The following is a 25,893-nucleotide window of genomic DNA, read 5'->3' as shown; positions in this document are numbered from 1 at the left end:
GCATGGAGATCGTCCAGACCATGAACAGCGACCCCGGCCTCGCTGTGGGTACGTGTCCGGTTCATCGGTGAGACCGGGTCCGGTAGCTCCACCCCTCACCTCCTTGCGTGTCTGCAGGCTACACGTTCAACGGCGTGGACTTCGAGCGTTCCGTCAACACGGTGACGGACGGCGACTCGCGGCTTCATCTTCGGCTACCAGGACTCCTCCTCCTTCTACGTGGTGATGTGGAAGCAGACGGAGCAGACCTACTGGCAGCCGGCCCCCTTCAGGGCCACGGCGCAGCCCGCCCTGCAGCTCAAGGTCGCTACTGGGTTACTGGGCCACTGGGTTCTCCTGGGCGACTGGGTTCTACTGGGCTACTGGTCTACTGAGTTCTACTGGGCCACTGGGTTCTCCTGGGCGACTGGGTTCTACTGGGCTACTGGTCTACTGAGTTCTACTGGGCGACTGGGTTCTACTGGGCTACTGGTCTACTGAGTTCTACTGGTCTACTGAGTTCTGCTGTTCCTGGAGGTCACGTGTTGGTCTGAAGCCGTTTCATTGAGCAGTTCGGCCCACCGCTCTGCTGCCCCTGGTGGTGATAGTCAGCAGAGCCAGGAGCACCTTGCTCAGGTGTGGCAGTGTTTCTCCTGGAGGTCTCAGGTCTGGTTTCCTGACTCTGTGTTGTAGTCCACATGGACAGGTAGTCACGGGTCCTGGATGAACCGTCCCTGTGCCGTCCCTGCAGGCAGTGAAGTCCAAGACCGGACCGGGAGAGTTCCTGAGGAACGCCCTGTGGCACACCGGAGACACACCTGGGGAGGTGAAGCTGCTCTGGAAGGACCCGCGGAACCTGGGCTGGAAGGACAAGACCTCGTACCGCTGGCACCTCAGCCACCGGCCGCAGGTGGGCTACATCAGGTGAGACCAGAACCTGACCCGGGCCGGGTGAGACCAGGCGTTTGGTTTCTCCCTCTCTCTGAGAGGCGTGTCCCTGTGTTTCAGGGTGAGTCTGTTTGAGGGCACCGACATGGTGGCGGACTCCGGCGTCGTCGTGGATACCACGATGAGAGGCGGTCGGCTCGGCGTCTTCTGTTTCTCGCAGGAAAACATCATCTGGTCCAACCTGCGCTACCGGTGCAACGGTACGACCTTTGACCTTTGACCCCGAGGGTCTGAACCCACAAAGAAAGCAGCATGTTGAGGATCTGTTGATTAACTTCAGGTCATTTATCAAATTCATGAAAGTGTATGAAGATAATTCTATGAAGTAGTTGTCTAAAGGGGCGGAGCTTATGAATGCTGACTGTTGTTATTAAACCGATCATTGTATTGATTATGACTCTTTCAGACACGGTGCCCGAAGACTTCCAGACTCATCGTAAACAAGTCCTATTGCACATCCAGCTGTGAGACACACACACACACACACACACAACTACACACATACACACAAAACTACACACACACACACACACCTATAGAAAGGCTTTTATTGTGAAAACATGACAGAAGAATGTGTTTATGACTGAATTAGCAGCCGTCCAAGGAAACAAACCTTTATTGTGAAAAATGGACAGGGAATGAAATGTCCTTTGAAGTGTCCAAAAGGACACATGAGAGGAAACAAGAGAGGAAACATCAGAGGACACATGAGAGAACAAATGAGGAAGCATGGGAGGACACATGAAGACACATGGGAACATATGAGGACACATGGGAACATATGAGGACACATGAAGACACATGGGAACATATGAGGACACATGGGAACATATGAGGACGCATGGGAACATATGAGGACACATGAGAACATATGAGGACACATGGGAACATATGAGGATGCATGGGAACATATGAGGGCACATGGGAACATATGAGGGCACATGGGAACATATGAGGACGCATGGGAACATATGAGGACACATGAGAACATATGAGGACACATGGGAACATATGAGGACGCATGGGAAAAAATGAGGACCCATGGAAACATGAGGACGCATGGGAACACATGATGACCCATGGGAACATATGAGGACCCATGGGAACATATGAGGACACATGCAGGAACGTATGGGAACATATGAGGACACATGGGAACATATGAGGGCACACGGGAACATATGAAGACCCATGGGAACATATGAGGACACATGAAGGAACGTATGGGAACATATGAGGACACATGGGAACATATGAGGACACATGGGAACACATGAGGACACACGGGAACATATGAGGAAACATGGGAACATATGAGGACACATGGGAGGACACATGGGAACATATGAGGGCACATGAGGACACATGGGAACATATGAGGACATGAGACACATGAGGACACATGGGAACATATGAGGACACATGGGAACATATGAGGACACATGAGGAAACATGGGAACATATGAGGACACATGGGAACATATGAGGACACATGGGAACATATGAGGGCACATGAGGACACGTGAACATATGAGGACACATGAAGGAACGTATGAGGACACATGGGAACATATGAGGACACATGAGGACACATGGGAACATATGAGGACATGGGAACACATGGAGACACATGGGAACATATGAGGACACATTGGAACATATGAGGACACATGAGTACACATGGGAACATATGAGGACACATGGGAATATATGAGGACACATGAAGGAACGTATGGGAACATATGAAGACACATGGGAACATATGAGGACACATGGGAACATATGAGGACACATGGGAACATATGAGGACACATGGGAACACATGAGGACACATGGGAACATATGAGGACACATGGGGACACATGAGGACATATGAGGACACATGGGAACATGAGGACACATGGGAACATATGAGAACAAATGGGAACATGAGGACACATGGGAACATATGAGGACACGAGGGAACATATGAGGACACATGGGAACACATGAGGACACATGGGAACACTTGAGGACATATGAGGACACATGGGAACACATGAGGACATATGAGGACACATGGGAACATATGAGGACACATGAGTCCACATGGGAACATATGAGGACACATGGGAATATATGAGGACACATGAAGGAACGTATGGGAACATATGAGGACACATGGGAACATATGAGGACACATGAGGACACATGGGAACATATGAGGACACATGGGAACATATGAGGACACATGGAAACAGATGAGGACACATGGGAACATATGAGGACACATGGGAACACATGAGGACACATGGGAACATATGATGACACATGAAGGAACGTATGAGGACATGGGAACATATGAGGACACATGAGGACACATGGGAACATATGAGGACACATGGGAACACATGAGGACACATGGGAACATATGAGGACACATTGGAACATATGAGGACACATGAGTATTATGGGAACATATGAGGACACATGGGAATATATGAGGACACATGAAGGAATGTATGGGAACATATGAAGACACATGGGAACATATGAGGACACATGGGAACACATGAGGACACATGGGAACATATGAGGACACATGGGGACACATGAGGACACATGGGAACATGAGGACACATGGGAACATATGAGAACAAATGGGAACATGAGGACACGCCAGACATGGGAACATATGAGGGACACATGAGGGAACATATGAGGACACATGGGAACACGAGGACATATGAGGACACATGGGAACACATGAGGACATATGAGGACACATGGGACCACATGAGGACATATGAGGACACATGGGAACATGAGGACACATGAGTCACATGGAACATATGAGACATGGAATATATGAGGACACATGAAGGAACGTATGGAACATATGAGGACACATAAAACATATGAGGACACATGGGAACATATGAGGACACATGGAAACACATGAGGACACATGGGAACATATGAGGACACATGGGAACACATGAGGACACATGGGAACATGAGGACACATGGGCAACATATGAGGACACATGGGAACACATGAGGACACATGGGAACATGAGGACATATGAGGACACATGGGAACATATGAGGACAAATGGGAACATGAGGACACATGGGAACATATGAGGACACATGAGGGAACATGAGGACACATGGGAACATGAGGACACATGAGGGAACATGAGGACACATGGGAACATATGAGGACACATGGGAGACATGAGGACACGGGAACACATGAGGACATATGAGGACACATGGAACATGAGGACACATGAGGACATGAGGACACATGGGAACATATGAGACAATGGGAAATATATGAGGACAAATGGGAACATGAGGACACATGGGGACACATGAGGGAACATGAGCACATGAGGACATATGGGAACATGAGGACATATAGAACATGAGGACATATGTTGACATATGGGAACATGAGGACATATGGGGACATGAGGACACATGAGGGAATTGAGGACATATGGGGACATGAGGACATATGGGGACATATGGGAACATGAGGACATATGGGGACATATGGGAACATGAGGACATATGGGGACATGAGGACACATGGGAACATGAGGACATATGGGGACACATGAAAACATATCTGAGCTCATCAGATCACAAAAACAAGTTAAACGCTTTAAATGTACGAATGTTTGTTTAAATAAACGTCCTGAACGATGCTCGTGGTTCTTCATCATTTTGCATCTCTTGGAGCGTCAGTCACATGTTTAGATTAGATTAGATTAGATTCAACTTTATTGTCATTCCACATGTACAAGTACAGAGCAACGAAATGCAGTTTGGCATCTAACCAGAAGTGCAACAGAAGTATCATAATAAATACATGATATACAGGTTATGCGGAGATATAAATATATATTTCTGGGGTTGCTAGCATGCTAACATTAGCTCATGTTCATTGTGTTAGCATACCAACTTTAGCTCATGTTCATTGTGTTAGCATACCAACCTTAGCTCATGTTCATTGTGTTAGCATACCAACCTTAGCTCATGTTCATTGTGTTAGCATACCAACATTAGCTCATGTTCATTGTGTTAGCATACCAACTTTAGCTCATGTTCATTGTGTTAGCATACCAACTTTAGCTCATGTTCATTGTGTTAGCATACCAACTTTAGCTCATGTTCATTGTGTTAGCATACCAACATTAGCTCATGTCATTGTGTTAGCATACCATTAGCTCATGTCATTGTGTTAGCATACCATGAGCTCATGTTCATTCACGTTAACATACCAACATTAGCTCATGTCATTATGTTAGCATACCATTAGCTCATGTTCATTCGTTAGCATACCAACATTAGCTCATGTCATTGTGTTAGCATACCATTAGCTCATGTTCATTTGTTAGCATACCAACTTCTTGGCTCTCTCTTAGGAGGCGGCATTTTCTCTCCCTCCTCCCCATGATCTTCCCTTCCCTGCTTGGCTTCTCTCGTCATGTTTTGTCTTGTTTTATACTTGAGAGACTCTCCTCATCGCTCTTCGAACTAAAAACCATGGACCGATCAACTGATCATCTGATCAACTGGTCTCTCAACGCAATTGACACCGTCTTCTCGGCGACAGAAGCTTGGGTTGAGGAACCTGCCCGTCCTGCGGGGCGTTGCAGCTGGTTACACGATGGGCGTGTCGTGTGCCTAGCAGCCTTTCCGTGGAGGACGTAGATGACATCTACCTATTCGGAACTATGATTACAGGATTTCTGCTGTTTGATTTGGCGTTGCCCTGGTTTATCGGAAATTAAGGAAGCGGTGACAGCCGTTAAAAGCCCTAAGGCTGCCCGACGAAATTGGATCGATTTGAAAATGGGAGGAAAGTGGTGGAATAGCAGGTGCGCAAATTGATGTAGCTGCTGGCATACCAAATAATCTCAATCTTATCTGCTTTCCTCCCTCAACCAGAACCGGCCTTGGCCAACCGTTCACATGGGAACAACAACTCCCTGAAGATCGCTGAAGTGAGAACCTCTCTCATTCCCTTCCCCCTATCCACAGACACCTGTGGTTGTTTTCTCCCAGGACCTTTCAAGGCTATCTCCATGGCAACGACCATCTTGCGGACTGAGAACTCTGTCTGTTGTGGCCTGAGGGAGGACGACATACCAGAACACGCACACAACTTTCAATAATACTGATTGCATTCACTACCCCTCCCCATCCCACGCCTTCGCCTGCTTTTTACCCCAGTGGGACGGACGGGGCTGTGCTGGCGCTGCTATGTTGGCGCGGACCGCTGGCTGCTTGTCGGTGCTGGTTACCTTCTGCCCCAATGGATGAGCTTAGATCACCCAGTTGTTGGATTACCTCCCTCCCTTCCTACTCGTTGCAAGTCATGTCTAAAATGTATGTGCTTATGTGCTAAGGTGTTTTTCCTGCTCCACACTGTACCCCTCTCGGGGGCATAGTCGGGGGGTTGTTTTTTCTCGCCTTCTTCCCTCATGTTATGCTGTAATCTTTCATCCACCCTTTCTTGTAATTTCGATGCTTTTGTACCTGTTCTGGCAAACGACAAATAAATATATCAATCAATCAATCAAAACTTTTAGCTCATGTTCATTCGTTAGCATACCAACATTAGCTCATGTTCATTTGTTAGCATACAAACATTAGCTCATGTTCATTCGTTAGCATACCACCATTAGCTCATGTTCATTAATTAGCATACCAACATTAGCTCATGTTCATTGTGTTAGCATACCAACATTAGCTCATGTTCATTGTGTTAGCATACCAACTTTAGCTCATGTTCATTGTGTTAGCATAACAACTTTAGCTCATGTTCATTGTGTTAGCATACCAACCTTAGCTCATGTTCATTGTGTTAGCATACCAACATTAGCTCATGTCATTGTGTTAGCATACCATTAGCTCATGTTCATTTGTTAGCATACCAACTTTTAGCTCATGTTCATTCGTTAGCATACCAACATTAGCTCATGTTCATTTGTTAGCATACCATTAGCGCATGTCATTGTGTTAGCATACCATGAGCTCATGTTCATTCGTTAGCATACCAACATTAGCTCATGTCATTATGTTAGCATACCATTAGCTCATGTTCATTCGTTAGCATACCAACATTAGCTCATGTCATTGTGTTAGCATACCATTAGCTCATGTCATTGTGTTAGCATACCATGAGCTCATGTTCATTCGTTAGCATACCAACATTAGCTTATGTCATTATGTTAGCATACCATTAGCTCATGTTCATTCGTTAGCATACCAACATTAGCTCATGTCATTATGTTAGCATACCATTAGCTCATGTTCATTCATTAGCATACCAACATTAGCTCATGTCATTGTGTTAGCATACCATTAGCTCATGTTCATTTGTTAGCATACCAACATTAGCTCATTTTCATTTGTTAGCATACCAACATTAGCTCATGTTCATTCGTTAGCATACCAACATTAGCTCATGTTCATTCAAGCATGCCAACATCATACTACATCTATTTACTGTTACATTACTTCTATTTATGTGATGTCGTACTCTGTGATGATGTCATGTACTCTGTGGTGATGTCATGTACTCTGATGATGTCATGTACTCTGTGATGATGTCGTGTACTCTGTGATGATGTCATGTACTGTGATGATGTCATGTACTCTGTGGTGATGTCATGTACTCTGTGATGATGTCATGTACTCTGTGATGATGTCATGTACTCTGTGATGATGTCGGTACTCTGTGATGATGGTACTCTGTGATGATGTCGTGTACTCTGTGATGATGTCGTGTGATGATGTCGTACTCTGTGATGATGTCATGTACTCTGTGATGATGTCATGTACTCTGTGATGATGTCGTGTACTGTGATGATGTACTCTGTGATGTCGTGTACCTGTGATGATGTCATGTACTCTGTGATGATGTCATGTACTCTGTGATGTTGTGTACTCTGTGGTGATGTCATGTACTCTCTGGGTGATGATGTCATGTACTCTGATGATGTCGTACTCTGTGATGATGTCATGTACTCTGTGATGATGTCATGTACTCTGTGATGTTGTGTACCTCTGTGGTGATGTCATGTACTGTGGTGATGTCGTGCACTCTGTGATGATGTCATGTACTCTGTGTGTCATACTCTGTGATGATGTCATGTACTCTGTGATGATGTCATGTACTCTGTGATGTCATGTACCTGTGATGATGTCATGTGATGATGTCATGTACTCTGTGATGATGTCGATGACGTCATGTACTCTGTGATGATGTCATGTACTCTGTGATGATGTCATGTACTCTGTGGTGATGTCATGTACTCTGTGATGATGTCATGTACTCTGTGATGTCGTACTCTGTGATGATGTCATATACTCTGTGATGATGTCATGTACTCTGTGATGTTGTGTGCTCTGTGGTGATGTCATGTACTCTGTGATGATGTCATGTACTCTGATGATGTCGTACTCTGTGATGATGTCATGTACTCGATGATGTCATGTACTCTGTGATGTTGTATGTACTCTGTGGTGATGTCATGTACTCTGTGATGATGTCGCTGCACCTGTGATGATGTTAATACTCACCCAGATGATGTCAAAATCTGTACCTGTGATGATGTCATACCTGACGATGCTGTGTACCTGTGATGATGTCATGCACTCCCAGTGATGATGTCATGTACTCTGTGATGATGCCCACCCCATGTACCTGTGGTGATGTCATGTACTCTGTGATGATGTCATGCACTCTGTGATGATGTCATGTACCTGATGATGTCGCACCCAGATGACGTCATGCACTCTGTGATGACGCACCTGTCATGTTGCTGCACTCTGTGATGATGTCATGTACTCTGTATGATGTCATGTACCTGTAGTGATGTTGTGTACCTGTGATGATGTCATGTACTCTGTGATGATGTCATAATTTGTGATGATGTCATGTACTCTGTGATGATGTCGTGTACTCTGTGGTGATGTCATGTACTCTGTGATGATGTCATGTACTCTGTGATGATGTCATGTACTCTGTGATGATGTCATGTACTCTGTGGTGATGTCATGTACCTGTGATGATGTCATGTACTCTGTGGTGATGTCATGTACTCTGTGATGATGTCATGTACTATGAGGTCGTGCACCTGTGATGTCATGTACTCTGTGGTGATGTCATGTACTCTGATGATGTCGTGTACTTGTGATGATGTCATGTACTCTGGATGATGTCATGTACCTGTGATGATGCTCATGTACTCTGATGATGTCATGTACTCTGTGGTGATGTCATGTACTCCTGGATGACGTCATGTACCTGTGGTGATGTCATGTACTCTGGTGATGTCATGTACTCTGTGATGATGTCGTGTATACTCTGGTGATGACTGTACGTGTACCCAGTGATGATGTCGCTGTGTACTCTATGATGATGATGTCGCTGTATGATGTCATGTGTACTCCATGGTGATGTCACTTCATGCTCTGTGATGATGTCATGCCTCTATGAGTGATGTCATACTCTGTGGTGATATCGCATGTACTCTGCGATGTCATCGCTGCTCTGTGACGTGTCATGTACTCTGTGACCCGATGGCGTGTACTGCGGTAATTCATGTACTCTGTGATGTCTTCTCTAACTGATGATGGAAACGGCTTTAGCTCAGTGGGGTAAGAGGGTCCTGCAACCTTCGCAAAGGTCGTGGGTCTGATCGCTCTCCCCGTAGCTAAGTCGAAGTGTCGCCTTGAGCAAGGCACTGAACCCCAGTTGCTTCCCGAGGCGCTTCATCAAGCGGCTTCCACTGCTCCTTAATAACTAAGTGATTTGGGTTAAATGCAGAACTAATTTCCCCTTAGGGATTAATAAAGTATGTATTTATTTATTTATTTATTTTGTTGTGATGTTGTTGGTACTCTGTCTGGTGATGTCATTGTACTCTGTGATGATGTCATGTACTCTGTGGGTGATGTTGCATGTACTCTGTGATGATGTCGACCGTGATGATGTTTCGTACTCCTGTGAACTCTGTGGTGATGTCGCTGTACTGTGATGATGTCGTGTACCTGTGATGATGTCATGTACTCTGTGATGATGTCATGCACTGATGATGTCATGATGTCATGTACTCTGTGATGATGTCATGTACCTCTGTGATGATATGCAATTTGTGATGATGCTCTGTGGTGATGTCATGCACTCTGTGATGATGTCGTGTACTCTGTGATTGATGTCTCATAATTTGTGCTCTGTGATGATGTGTACTTGCTGTGATGATGTCAGCGACTCTGTAGATGTGTATACTGTGATGATGTCATGTACTCTGTGATGATGTCATGTGTACTCTAACTGATGATCATGCAATACTCTGTGCGATGTAGGTGCCTCTGTGGTGATGCTCATGTACTCTGTGGTGATGTCATGCTACTAATGATGATGTACTTCTTCTTTCCTGGTGATGATGTATGTGTACTCTGTGATGATGTCATGTACTCTGTGATGTGATGTCATGTACTCTGTGATGAGATGTCCGTGTACCTGTGATGATATCGTGTACTCTGTGGTGATGTTGTGTACTCTGATGTGATGCCTCATGATGATGTCATGTACCTGTGATGATGTCATGTGCTCTGTGATGATGTCATGCACTCTGTGATGTCCCTTCTGTGATGATGTGTCTCTGTGATGATGTATTGGCCTGTTTGCACTTGTGGTGATGCTTTCATGCTCTGTGTAGTGATGTCATGTACTCTGTGATGTTGTGTACTCTGTGATGATGTTGTGTACCCAGTGATGATGTCATGCACTATGATGATGTCATGTGTACTCTGTAATGTGCATGTACTCTCTGTATTGTGATGTTACCCAGGATGATGACGCAGGCTCTGTGATGATGTCGCACCTGTGATGATACTCTGGTGGTGATATCGTGCACTCTGATGATGATATCATGTACTCTGTGGTGATGCTCCATGTACTCTGTGATGATGTCATGTACTCTGGTGATGTCATGTACTCTGTATTGATATCATTCACCTCTGTGGTGATGTCATGTACTCTGTGATGATGTTGCATGTACTCTGTGGTGATGTCATGTACTCTGTATTGATGTCATGTACTCTGTGATGATGTCATAACACTCTGTGATGATGTCATGTACTCTGTGATGATGTTGTGTACTCTGTTGTACTCTGATGATGTCACGTATTACTCTGTGATGATGTTGTGTACTCTGTGATGTCATGTACTCAGGTGTACTCTGCTACCTGTGATGTCATGTATATAATGAGTGATATCATGTACCTGTGTGATGTCATGTACTCTGATGATGATGTGCACCCTGTGATGATGTCATGTACTCTGTGATGTGATGTCATGTGCACCCAGGATGTACTCTGGTGATGTCATGTACTCTGTGATGATGTCCATGTCCTCTGTGATGATGTCATGTACTCTGGTGATGTTGTGTACCCAGATGATGTCATGTACTCTGTGGTGATGTCATGTACTCTGTGGTGATGTCATGAACCACAGCACTATTAATTCTGCCCACCGTCTGTCTCTCCACCCGTCTGTCTCTCCACCGTCTGTCTCTCCACCGTCTGTCTCTCTCCACCCGTCTGTGTCTCTCTCCACCGTCTGTCTCTTCACCCGTCTGTCTCTCTCCACCCGTCTGTCTCTCCCCCCCTCTGTCTCTCCACCCGTCTCTCTCCACCCGTCTGTCTCTCCACCCGTCTGTCTCTCTCCACCCGTCTGTCTCTCCACCCGTCTGTCTCTCCACCCGTCTGTCTCTCCACCCGTCTGTCTCTCTCCACCCGTCTGTCTCTCCATCCGTCTGTCTCTCCACCCGTCTGTCTCTCCACCCGTCTGTCTCTCCCCCCGTCTGTCTCTCCACCCGTCTGTCTCTCTCCACCTGTCTGTCTCTCACCCGTCTGTCTCTCTCCACCTGTCTGTCTCTCCACCCGTCTGTCTCTCCACCGTCATGTCTCTCCACCCGTCTCTCTCCACCCGTCTGTCTCTCCACCCGTCTGTCTCTCTCCACCCGTCTGTCTCTCAACCCGTCTGTCTCTCTCCACCCGTCTGTCTCTCCACCCGTCTGTCTCTCTCCACCCGTCTGTCTCTCTCCACCCGTCTGTCTCTCCACCCGTCTGTCTCTCTCCACCCGTCTGTCTCTCCACCCGTCTGTCTCTCCACCCGTCTGTCTCTCTCCACCCGTCTGTCTCTCCACCCGTCTGTCTCTCCACCCGTCTGTCTCTCTCCAGTGAGCGGGGTCGGTGACGTCTGTGAGAAGGACTTTGACAACGACTCGGTGATGGATCTGGTGGACGTGTGTCCGGAGAGCGCCGAGGTCACGCTGACCGACTTCAGAGCCTACCAGACGGTGATCCTGGACCCGGAGGGCGACGCCCAGATCGACCCCACCTGGGTGGTCCTTAACCAGGTGACCCTCTGACCCTCTTCAGGCCAACAGGAGCCCCGAGCGGCCGCCCCTAATCGCCTCTCCTCCTCAGGGCATGGAGATCGTCCAGACCATGAACAGCGACCCCGGCCTCGCTGTGGGTACGTGTCCGGTTCATCGGTGAGACCGGGTCCGGTAGCTCCACCCCTCACCTCCTTGCGTGTCTGCAGGCTACACGGCGTTCAACGGCGTGGACTTCGAGGGAACGTTCCACGTCAACACGGTGACGGACGACGACTACGCCGGCTTCATCTTCGGCTACCAGGACTCCTCCTCCTTCTACGTGGTGATGTGGAAGCAGACGGAGCAGACCTACTGGCAGCCGGCCCCCTTCAGGGCCACGGCGCAGCCCGCCCTGCAGCTCAAGGTCGCTACTGGGTTACTGGGCCACTGGGTTCTCCTGGGCGACTGGGTTCTACTGGGCTACTGGTCTACTGAGTTCTACTGGGCCACTGGGTTCTCCTGGGCGACTGGGTTCTACTGGGCTACTGGTCTACTGAGTTCTACTGGGCGACTGGGTTCTACTGGGCTACTGGTCTACTGAGTTCTACTGGTCTACTGAGTTCTGCTGTTCCTGGAGGTCACGTGTTGGTCTGAAGCCGTTTCATTGAGCAGTTCGGCCCACCGCTCTCTGCTGCCCCCTGGTGGTGATAGTCAGCAGAGCCAGGAGCACCTTGCTCAGGTGTGGCAGTGTTTCTCCTGGAGGTCTCAGGTCTGGTTTCCTGACTCTGTGTTGTAGTCCACATGGACAGGTAGTCACGGGTCCTGGATGAACCGGTCCCTGTGCCGTCCTGCAGGCAGTGAAGTCCAAGACCGGACCGGGAGAGTTCCTGAGGAACGCCCTGTGGCACACCGGAGACACACCTGGGGAGGTGAAGCTGCTCTGGAAGGACCCGCGGAACCTGGGCTGGAAGGACAAGACCTCGTACCGCTGGCACCTCAGCCACCGGCCGCAGGTGGGCTACATCAGGTGAGACCAGAACCTGACCCGGGCCGGGTGAGACCAGGCGTTTGGTTTCTCCCTCTCTCTGAGGGGCGTGTCCCTGTGTTTCAGGGTGAGTCTGTTTGAGGGCACCGACATGGTGGCGGACTCCGGCGTCGTCGTGGATACCACGATGAGAGGCGGTCGGCTCGGCGTCTTCTGTTTCTCGCAGGAAAACATCATCTGGTCCAACCTGCGCTACCGGTGCAACGGTACGACCTTTGACCTTTGACCCCGAGGGTCTGAACCCACAAAGAAAGCAGCATGTTGAGGATCTGTTGATTAACTTCAGGTCATTTATCAAATTCATGAAAGTGTATGAAGATAATTCTATGAAGTAGTTGTCTAAAGGGGCGGAGCTTATGAATGCTGACTGTTGTTATTAAACCGATCATTGTATTGATTATGACTCTTTCAGACACGGTGCCCGAAGACTTCCAGACTCATCGTAAACAAGTCCTATTGCACATCCAGCTGTGAGACACACACACACACACAACTACACACATACACACAAAACTACACACACACACACACACACCTATAGAAAGGCTTTTATTGTGAAAACATGACAGAAGAATGTGTTTATGACTGAATTAGCAGCCGTCCAAGGAAACAAACCTTTATTGTGAAAAATGGACAGGGAATGAAATGTCCTTTGAAGTGTCCAAAAGGACACATGAGAGGAAACAAGAGAGGAAACATCAGAGGACACATGAGAGAACAAATGAGGAAGCATGGGAGGACACATGAAGACACATGGGAACATATGAGGACACATGGGAACATATGAGGACATGAAGACACATGGGAACATATGAGGACACATGGGAACATATGAGGACGCATGGGAACATATGAGGACACATGAGAACATATGAGGACACATGGGAACATATGAGGATGCATGGGAACATATGAGGGCACATGGGAACATATGAGGGCACATGGGAACATATGAGGACGCATGGGAACATATGAGGACACATGAGAACATATGAGGACACATGGGAACATATGAGGACGCATGGGAAAAAATGAGGACCCATGGAAACATGAGGACGCATGGGAACACATGATGACCCATGGGAACATATGAGGACCCATGGGAACATATGAGGACACATGCAGGAACGTATGGGAACATATGAGGACACATGGGAACATATGAGGGCACACGGGAACATATGAAGACCCATGGGAACATATGAGGACACATGAAGGAACGTATGGGAACATATGAGGACACATGGGAACATATGAGGACACATGGGAACATATGAGGAAACATGGGAACATATGAGGACACATGGGAGGACACATGGGAACATATGAGGGCACATGAGGACACATGGGAACATATGAGGACACATGGGAACACATGAGGACACATGGGAACATATGAGGACACATGGGAACATATGAGGACACATGAGGAAACATGGGAACATATGAGGACACATGGGAACATATGAGGACACATGGGAACATATGAGGGCACATGAGGACACGTGAACATATGAGGACACATGAAGGAACGTATGAGGACACATGGGAACATATGAGGACACATGAGGACACATGGGAACATATGAGGACACATGGGAACACATGAGGACACATGGGAACATATGAGGACACATTGGAACATATGAGGACACATGAGTACACATGGGAACATATGAGGACACATGGGAATATATGAGGACACATGAAGGAACGTATGGGAACATATGAAGACACATGGGAACATATGAGGACACATGGGAACATATGAGGACACATGGGAACATATGAGGACACATGGGAACACATGAGGACACATGGGAACATATGAGGACACATGGGGACACATGAGGACATATGAGGACACATGGGAACATGAGGACACATGGGAACATATGAGAACAAATGGGAACATGAGGACACATGGGAACATATGAGGACACGAGGGAACATATGAGGACACATGGGAACACATGAGGACACATGGGAACACATGAGGACACATGGGAACACATGAGGACATATGAGGACACATGGGAACATATGAGGACACATGAGTCCACATGGGAACATATGAGGACACATGGGAATATATGAGGACACATGAAGGAACGTATGGGAACATATGAGGACACATGGGAACATATGAGGACACATGAGGACACATGGGAACATATGAGGACACATGGGAACATGTGAGGACACATGGAAACAGATGAGGACACATGGGAACATATGAGGACACATGGGAACATATGATGACACATGGGAACATATGATGACACATGAAGGAACGTATGAGGACACATGGGAACATATGAGGACACATGAGGACACATGGGAACATATGAGGACACATGGGAACACATGAGGACACATGGGAACATATGAGGACACATTGGAACATATGAGGACACATGAGTACACATGGGAACATATGAGGACACATGGGAATATATGAGGACACATGAAGGAATGTATGGGAACATATGAAGACACATGGGAACATATGAGGACACATGGGAACACATGAGGACACATGGGAACATATGAGGACACATGGGGACACATGAGGACACATGGGAACATGAGGACACATGGGAACATATGAGAACAAATGGGAACATGAGGACACATGGGAACATATGAGGACACATGAGGGAACATATGAGGACACATGGGAACACGAGGACATATGAGGACACATGGGAACACATGAGGACATATGAGGACACATGGGACCACATGAGGACATATGAGGACACATGGGAACATATGAGGACACATGAGTCCACATGGGAACATATGAGGACACATGGGAATATATGAGGACACATGAAGGAACGTATGGGAACATATGAGGACACATGGGAACATATGAGGACACATGGGAACATATGAGGACACATGGAAACACATGAGGACACATGGGAACATATGAGGACACATGGGAACACATGAGGACACATGGGAACATGAGGACACATGGGAACATATGAGGACACATGGGAACACATGAGGACACATGGGAACATGAGGACATATGAGGACACATGGGAACATATGAGGACAAATGGGAACATGAGGACACATGGGAACATATGAGGACACATGAGGGAACATGAGGACACATGGGAACATATGAGGACACATGAGGGAACATGAGGACACATGGGAACATATGAGGACACATGGGAACATGAGGACACATGGGAACACATGAGGACATATGAGGACACATGGGAACATGAGGACACATGAGGACATATGAGGACACATGGGAACATATGAGGACAAATGGGAACATATGAGGACAAATGGGAACATGAGGACACATGAGGACACATGAGGGAACATGAGCACATATGAGGACATATGGGAACATGAGGACATATGGGAACATGAGGACATATGTTGACATATGGGAACATGAGGACATATGGGGACATGAGGACACATGAGGGAACGTGAGGACATATGGGGACATGAGGACATATGGGGACATATGGGAACATGAGGACATATGGGGACATATGGGAACATGAGGACATATGGGGACATGAGGACACATGGGAACATGAGGACATATGGGGACACATGAAAACATATCTGAGCTCATCAGATCACAAAAACAAGTTAAACGCTTTAAATGTACGAATGTTTGTTTAAATAAACGTCCTGAACGATGCTCGTGGTTCTTCATCATTTTGCATCTCTTGGAGCGTCAGTCACATGTTTAGATTAGATTAGATTATATTCAACTTTATTGTCATTCCACATGTACAAGTACAGAGCAGCAATGCAGTTTGGCATCTAACCAGAAGTGCAACAGAAGTATCATAATAAATACATGATATACAGGTTATGCGGAGATATAAATATATATTTCTGGGGGTTGCATGCTAACATTAGCTCATGTTCATTGTGTTAGCATACCAACTTTAGCTCATGTTCATTGTGTTAGCATACCAACCTTAGCTCATGTTCATTGTGTTAGCATACCAACCTTAGCTCATGTTCATTGTGTTAGCATACCAACATTAGCTCATGTTCATTGTGTTAGCATACCAACTTTAGCTCATGTTCATTGTGTTAGCATACCAACTTTAGCTCATGTTCATTGTGTTAGCATACCAACTTTAGCTCATGTTCATTGTGTTAGCATACCAACATTAGCTCATGTCATTGTGTTAGCATACCATTAGCTCATGTCATTGTGTTAGCATACCATGAGCTCATGTTCATTCGTTAACATACCAACATTAGCTCATGTCATTATGTTAGCATACCATTAGCTCATGTTCATTCGTTAGCATACCAACATTAGCTCATGTCATTGTGTTAGCATACCATTAGCTCATGTTCATTGGTTAGCATACCAACTTCTTGGCTCTCTTCGGAGGCGGTCGCATTTTCTCTCCCTCTCCTCCCCATGATCTTCCCTTCCCTGCTTGGCTTCTCTCGTCATGTCTTGTCTTGTTTTATACTTGAGAGACTCTCTCCTCATCGCTCTTCGAACTAAAAACCATGGACCGATCAACTGATCATCTGATCAACTGGTCTCTCAACGCAATTGACACCGTCTTCTCGACGAGAAGCTTGGGTTGGGAACCTGCCCGTCCTGCCGGGGCGTTGCAGCTGGTTACACGATGGACGTGTCGTGTGCCTAGCAGCCTTTCCGTGGAGGGCGTAGATGACATCTACCTATTGAACTATGATTACAGGATTTCTGCTGTTTGGATTTGGCGTTGCCCTGGTTTATCGGAAAATTAAGGAAGCGGTGACAGCCGTTAAAGCCCCCTAAGGCTGCCCGACGAAATTGGATCGATTTGAAAATGGGAGGAAAGTGGTGGAATAGCAGGTGCGCAAATTGGATGTAGCTGCTGGCAGACCAAACAATCCCAATCTTATCTGCTTTCGGCTCCCTCAACCACGACGGGCCTTGGCCAAGGCCGTTGGAACAACAACTCCTGAAGATCGCTGGTGAACCTCTCATTCCTTCCCCTATCCACAGACACCTGTGGTTGTTTTCTCCCAGGACCTTTCAAGGCTATCTCCATGGCAGCGACCATCTTGCGGACTGAGAACTCTGTCTGTTGTGGCCTGGGGAGACGACATACCAGAACACGCAACTTTCAATAATACTGATTGCATTCACTACCCCCTCCCCATCACGCCTTCGCCTGCTTTTTACCCCAGTGGGACGGACGGGGCTGTGCTGGCGCTGCTATGTTGGCGCCGGACCGGCTGGCTGCTTCGGTGCTGGTTACCTTCTGCCCCAATGGATGGGCTTAGATCACCCAGTTGTTGGATTACCTCCCTCCCCTTCCTACTCGTTGAGTCATGTCTAAAATGTATGTGCTTATGTGCTAAGGTGTTTTTTTCCTGCTCCCACACTGTACCCCTCTCGGGGCATAGTCGGGGGGTTGTTTTTTCTCGCCTTCTTCCCTCATGTTATGCTGTAATCTTTCATCCACCCTTTCTTGTAATTTCGATGCTTTTGTACCTGTACTCTGGCAAACGACAAATAAATATATCAATCAATCAATCAAAACTTTTAGCTCATGTTCATTCGTTAGCATACCAACATTAGCTCATGTTCATTTGTTAGCATACAAACATTAGCTCATGTTCATTCGTTAGCATACCACCATTAGCTCATGTTCATTAATTAGCATACCAACATTAGCTCATGTTCATTGTGTTAGCATACCAACATTAGCTCATGTTCATTGTGTTAGCATACCAACTTTAGCTCATGTTCATTGTGTTAGCATAACAACTTTAGCTCATGTTCATTGTGTTAGCATACCAACCTTAGCTCATGTTCATTGTGTTAGCATACCAACATTAGCTCATGTCATTGTGTTAGCATACCATTAGCTCATGTTCATTGTGTTAGCATACCAACTTTAGCTCATGTTCATTGTGTTAGCATACCAACATTAGCTCATGTCATTGTGTTAGCATACCATTAGCGCATGTCATTGTGTTAGCATACCATGAGCTCATGTTCATTCGTTAGCATACCAACATTAGCTCATGTCATTATGTTAGCATACCATTAGCTCATGTTCATTCGTTAGCATACCAACATTAGCTCATGTCATTGTGTTAGCATACCATTAGCTCATGTCATTGTGTTAGCATACCATGAGCTCATGTTCATTCGTTAGCATACCAACATTAGCTTATGTCATTATGTTAGCATACCATTAGCTCATGTTCATTCGTTAGCATACCAACATTAGCTCATGTCATTATGTTAGCATACCATTAGCTCATGTTCATTCATTAGCATACCAACATTAGCTCATGTCATTGTGTTAGCATACCATTAGCTCATGTTCATTTGTTAGCATACCAACATTAGCTCATTTTCATTTGTTAGCATACCAACATTAGCTCATGTTCATTCGTTAGCATACCAACATTAGCTCATGTTCATTCGTTAGCATGCCAACATCATACTACATCTATTTACTGTTACATTACTTCTATTTATGTGATGTCGTGTACTCTGTGATGATGTCATGTACTCTGTGGTGATGTCATGTACTCTGTGATGATGTCATGTACTCTGTGATGATGTCGTGTACTCTGTGATGATGTCGTGTACTCTGTGATGATGTCATGTACTCTGTGATGATGTCATGTACTCTGTGGTGATGTCATGTACTCTGTGATGATGTCATGTACTCTGTGATGATGTCGTGTACTCTGTGATGATGTCGTGTACTCTGTGATGATGTCGTGTACTCTGTGATGATGTCGTGTACTCTGTGGTGATGTCATGTACTCTGTGATGATGTCATGTACTCTGTGATGATGTCGTGTACTCTGTGATGTCATGTACTCTGTGATGATGTCATGTACTCTGTGATGATGTCGTGTACTCTGTGATGATGTCATGTACTCTGTGATGTCGTGTACTCTGTGATGATGTCATGTACTCTGTGATGATGTCATGTACTCTGTGATGTTGTGTACTCTGTGGTGATGTCATGTACTCTGTGATGATGTCATGTACTCTGATGATGTCGTGTACTCTGTGATGATGTCATGTACTCTGTGATGATGTCATGTACTCTGTGATGTTGTGTACTCTGTGGTGATGTCATGTACTCTGTGGTGATGTCGTGCACTCTGTGATGATGTCGTGTACTCTGTGATGATGTCATGTACTCTGTGATGATGTCATGTACTCTGTGATGATGTCATGTACTCTGTGATGATGTCATGTACTCTGTGGTGATGTCATGTACTCTGTGATGATGTCATGTACTCTGTGATGATGTCGTGTACTCTGATGATGTCGTGTACTCTGTGATGATGTCATGTACTCTGTGATGATGTCATGTACTCTGTGATGATGTCATGTACTCTGTGGTGATGTCATGTACTCTGTGATGATGTCATGTACTCTGTGATGTCGTGTACTCTGTGATGATGTCATGTACTCTGTGATGATGTCATGTACTCTGTGATGTTGTGTACTCTGTGGTGATGTCATGTACTCTGTGATGATGTCATGTACTCTGATGATGTCGTGTACTCTGTGATGATGTCATGTACTCTGTGATGATGTCATGTACTCTGTGATGTTGTGTACTCTGTGGTGATGTCATGTACTCTGTGATGATGTCGTGCACTCTGTGATGATGTCGTGTACTCTGTGATGATGTCATGTACTCTGTGATGATGTCGTGTACTCTGATGATGTTGTGTACTCTGTGATGATGTCATGTACTCTGTGATGATGTCATGTACTCTGTGATGATGTCATGTACTCTGTGGTGATGTCATGTACTCTGTGATGATGTCATGTACTCTGTGATGATGTCATGTACTCTGATGATGTCGTGTACTCTGTGATGATGTCATGTACTCTGTGATGATGTCATGTACTCTGTGATGATGTCATGTACTCTGTGGTGATGTCATGTACTCTGTGGTGATGTTGTGTACTCTGTGATGATGTCATGTACTCTGTGGTGATGTCATGTACTCTGTGATGATGTCATGTACTATGTGATGATGTCATGTACTCTGTGGTGATGTCATGTACTCTGTGATGATGTCGTGTACTCTGTGATGATGTCATGTACTCTGTGATGATGTCATGTACTCTGTGGTGATGTCATGTACTCTGTGATGATGTCATGTACTCTGTGGTGATGTCATGTACTCTGTGATGATGTCATGTACTCTGTGGTGATGTCATGTACTCTGTGGTGATGTCATGTACTCTGTGATGATGTCGTGTACTCTGTGATGATGTCGTGTACTCTGTGATGATGTCATGTACTCTGTGATGATGTCATGTACTCTGATGATGTCATGTACTCTGTGGTGATGTCATGTACTCTGTGATGATGTCATGTACTCTGTGGTGATGTCATGTACTCTGTGGTGATGTCATGTACTCTGTGATGATGTCATGTACTCTGTGATGATGTCATGTACTCTGTGATGATGTCGTGTACTCTGTGATGATGTCATGTACTCTGATGATGTCATGTACTCTGTGATGATGGGGCGGCTTTAGCTCAGTGGGGTAAGAGGGCCGTCCTTCAACCGCAAGGTCGTGGGTTCGATCCCCGCTCTCCCCATTAGCTGCAAGTCGAAGTGTCCTTGAGCAAGGCACTGAACCCCCAGTTGCTTCGGGCGCTCACCGCAGCCCTGCTATAATAACTAAGGATGGGTTAAATGCAGAGAACTAATTTCCCCTTGGGGATTAATAAAAGTGTATATTTATTTATTTATTTATTTATGATGTTGTGTACTCTGTGGTGATGTCGTGTACTCTGTGATGATGTCATGTACTCTGTGGTGATGTCATGTACTCTGTGATGATGTCGTGTACTCTGTGATGATGTCGTGTACTCTGTGATGATGTCGTGTACTCTGTGGTGATGTCATGTACTCTGTGATGATGTCGTGTACTCTGTGATGATGTCGTGTACTCTGTGATGATGTCATGTACTCTGTGATGATGTCATGTACTCTGATGATGTCATGTACTCTGTGATGATGTCATGTACTCTGTGATGATGTCATGTACTCTGTGATGATGTCGTGTACTCTGTGATGATGTCGTGTACTCTGTGGTGATGTCATGTACTCTGTGATGATGTCATGTACTCTGTGATGTCATGTACTCTGTGATGATGTCATGTACTCTGTGATGATGTCATGTACTCTGTGGTGATGTCATGTACTCTGTGATGATGTCGTGTACTCTGTGGTGATGTCGTGTACTCTGTGGTGATGTTGTGTACTCTGTGGTGATGTCGTGTACTCTGTGATGATGTCGTGTACTCTGTGATGATGTCATGTACTCTGTGATGATGTCATGTACTCTGTGATGATGTCATGTACTCTGTGATGATGACGTGTACTCTGTGATGATGTCGTGTACTCTGTGGTGATGTCATGTACTCTGTGATGATGTCATGTACTCTGTGATGTTGTGTACTCTGTGATGATGTTGTGTACTCTGTGATGATGTCATGTACTCTGTGATGATGTCATGTACTCTGTGATGATGTCGTGTACTCTGTGATGATGACGTGTACTCTGTGATGATGTCGTGTACTCTGTGATGATGTCGTGTACTCTGTGGTGATGTCATGTACTCTGTGATGATGTCATGTACTCTGTGGTGATGTCATGTACTCTGTGATGTCGTGTACTCTGTGATGATGTCATGTACTCTGTGGTGATGTCATGTACTCTGTGGTGATGTCATGTACTCTGTGATGATGTCATGTACTCTGTGATGATGTCATGTACTCTGTGATGATGTCATGTACTCTGTGATGATGTTGTGTACTCTGTGATGTTGTGTACTCTGATGATGTTGTGTACTCTGTGATGATGTCATGTACTCTGTGATGATGTTGTGTACTCTGTGATGTCATGTACTCTGTGGTGATGTCATGTACTCTGTGATGTCATGTACTCTGATGATGTTGTGTACTCTGTGATGATGTCATGTACTCTGTGGTGATGTTGTGTACTCTGGTGATGTCATGTACTCTGTGATGATGTCATGTACTCTGTGATGATGTCATGTACTCTGTGGTGATGTCATGTACTCTGTGATGATGTCATGTACTCTGTGGTGATGTCATGTACTCTGTGATGATGTCATGTACTCTGTGGTGATGTCATGTACTCTGTGATGATGTCATGTACTCTGTGGTGATGTCATGTACTCTGTGATGATGTCATGTACTCTGTGGTGATGTTGTGTACTCTGTGATGATGTCATGTACTCTGTGATGATGTTGTGTACTCTGTGATGATGTTGTGTACTCTGTGGTGATGTCATGTACTCTGTGATGATGTCATGTACTCTGTGGTGATGTCATGTACTCTGTGATGATGTCATGTACTCTGTGGTGATGTCATGTACTCTGTGATGATGTCATGTACTCTGTGGTGATGTCATGTACTCTGTGATGATGTCATGTACTCTGTGGTGATGTTGTGTACTCTGTGATGATGTCATGTACTCTGTGGTGATGTTGTGTACTCTGTGATGATGTCATGTACTCTGTGGTGATGTCATGTACTCTGTGGTGATGTCATGAACCACAGCACTACACTGCAGTACTACTACATAGTTTAAATACATATGTACATTATAAGCCATAAGTGTGACATCATCATGACATCATGACATCACCCTCTGTGTCCAGGTGAGACTGATGGAGCCTCGGGCGTTACCATGGAAACACTGCATCCACCTGACGCTGCTGCTGGTCCAGCTGAGTACTCCTGAAGGTAAATTCAGCCCGGAGCCCTTCAAAATAAAAGCCTTTGATTGCAAACAAAGAGAAAGTAAAGTACTTTAAAAAAAGAACATCTTTGTGAAACGTTTGAATAATCCTTACCATAATGCACCTGGGCAGAGCGTCCTGATCCTTTCATCTGACGGTTACTTTACAATTCATGTATTTGTATCGCCCTGTACAGTCTGTCTCATGACATCACCATGACATCATCATGACATCACCATGACACCACCATGACATCACCATGACACCACCATGACATCATCATGACATCACCAGGACACCACCATGACATCATCATGACACCACCATGACATCATCATGACACCACCATGACATCATCATGACATCATGACATCACCATGACATCACCATGACATCACCATGACACCACCATGACATCATCATGACACCACCATGACATCACCATGACACCACCATGACATCACCATGACACCACCATGACATCACCATGACACCACCATGACACCACCATGACATCACCATGACACCACCATGACACCACCATGACATCACCATGACACCACCATGACATCACCATGACACCACCATGACATCATCATGACATCACCATGACACCACCATGACATCACCATGACACCACCATGACATCACCATGACATCACCATGACATCACCATGACATCATCATGACATCACCATGACATCATCATGACACCACCATGACATCACCATGACACCACCATGACATCACCATGACACCACCATGACATCACCATGACATCACCATGACATCATCATGACATCACCATGACATCATCATGACACCACCATGACATCACCATGACACCACCATGACATCACCATGACACCACCATGACATCACCATGACATCACCATGACACCACCATGACATCATCATGACACCATCATGACATCACCATGACATCATCATGACACCACCATGACATCATCATGACATCACCATGACACCACCATGACATCACCATGACATCACCATGACACCACCATGACATCACCATGACACCACCATGACATCACCATGACATCACCATGACACCACCATGACATCACCATGACACCATCATGACATCACCATGACATCATCATGACACCACCATGACATCACCATGACACCACCATGACATCACCATGACATCATCATGACATCACCATGACATCATCATGACACCACCATGACATCACCATGACACCACCATGACATCACCATGACACCACCATGACATCACCATGACATCACCATGACACCACCATGACATCACCATGACACCACCATGACATCACCATGACATCACCATGACACCACCATGACATCACCATGACATCATCATGACACCATCATGACATCACCATGACATCATCATGACACCACCATGACATCACCATGACACCACCATGACATCACCATGACATCACCAGGACTGCAGGACGCCGGGATCCTCGTCCCCGATGGGGTCCGATGCTGCTCGGCATGCTGGGAACTCTGAACGCAGACCTGTGATGTCTTTAACCCCCCCCCCCCCCCACACCTCCCTGATCCTGGATCAGAACCACCGTGTTGCATTCCAAGTAGAGGAATGTTGCGCAACATTGAACAACAAACAACAAAAAACAATCAACACTAAACGTTGTTTTATGTTCACAAACATAAACGATCACAATCGTCTTCATTCAGGAACACGATTCTCAGTGAATAGAGCCTG

At 45.9% G+C, this 25,893-nt stretch overlaps 1 protein-coding gene across 2 annotated transcripts in view; it reads left to right on the top strand.

Annotated features, from left to right (window-relative positions):
• Positions 1-17,052, top strand: part of thbs3a (thrombospondin 3a) — a 30,426-nt gene extending 13,374 nt beyond the window's left edge. For both annotated transcript variants that reach the window (XM_056443851.1, XM_056443852.1), the window contains 6 exons: positions 12,181-12,359; positions 12,430-12,478; positions 12,548-12,744; positions 13,175-13,347; positions 13,432-13,571; positions 13,778-17,052. In XM_056443851.1, coding sequence (XP_056299826.1) covers positions 12,181-12,359; positions 12,430-12,478; positions 12,548-12,744; positions 13,175-13,347; positions 13,432-13,571; positions 13,778-13,839 — 800 coding nt within the window. In that variant the 3' untranslated portion in view covers positions 13,840-17,052. The remainder of the gene's footprint in view (positions 1-12,180; positions 12,360-12,429; positions 12,479-12,547; positions 12,745-13,174; positions 13,348-13,431; positions 13,572-13,777) is intronic.
• Positions 17,053-25,893: the final 8,841 nt, after the last annotated feature.

The sequence above is a fragment of the Pseudoliparis swirei genome, chromosome 22 (assembly GCF_029220125.1).
Source record: "Pseudoliparis swirei isolate HS2019 ecotype Mariana Trench chromosome 22, NWPU_hadal_v1, whole genome shotgun sequence".
Classification (NCBI taxonomy): Eukaryota; Metazoa; Chordata; class Actinopteri; order Perciformes; family Liparidae; genus Pseudoliparis; species Pseudoliparis swirei.
Note: the sequence above shows the minus strand (reverse complement) of the source record. Positions and strands in the feature narration are given on the sequence as shown.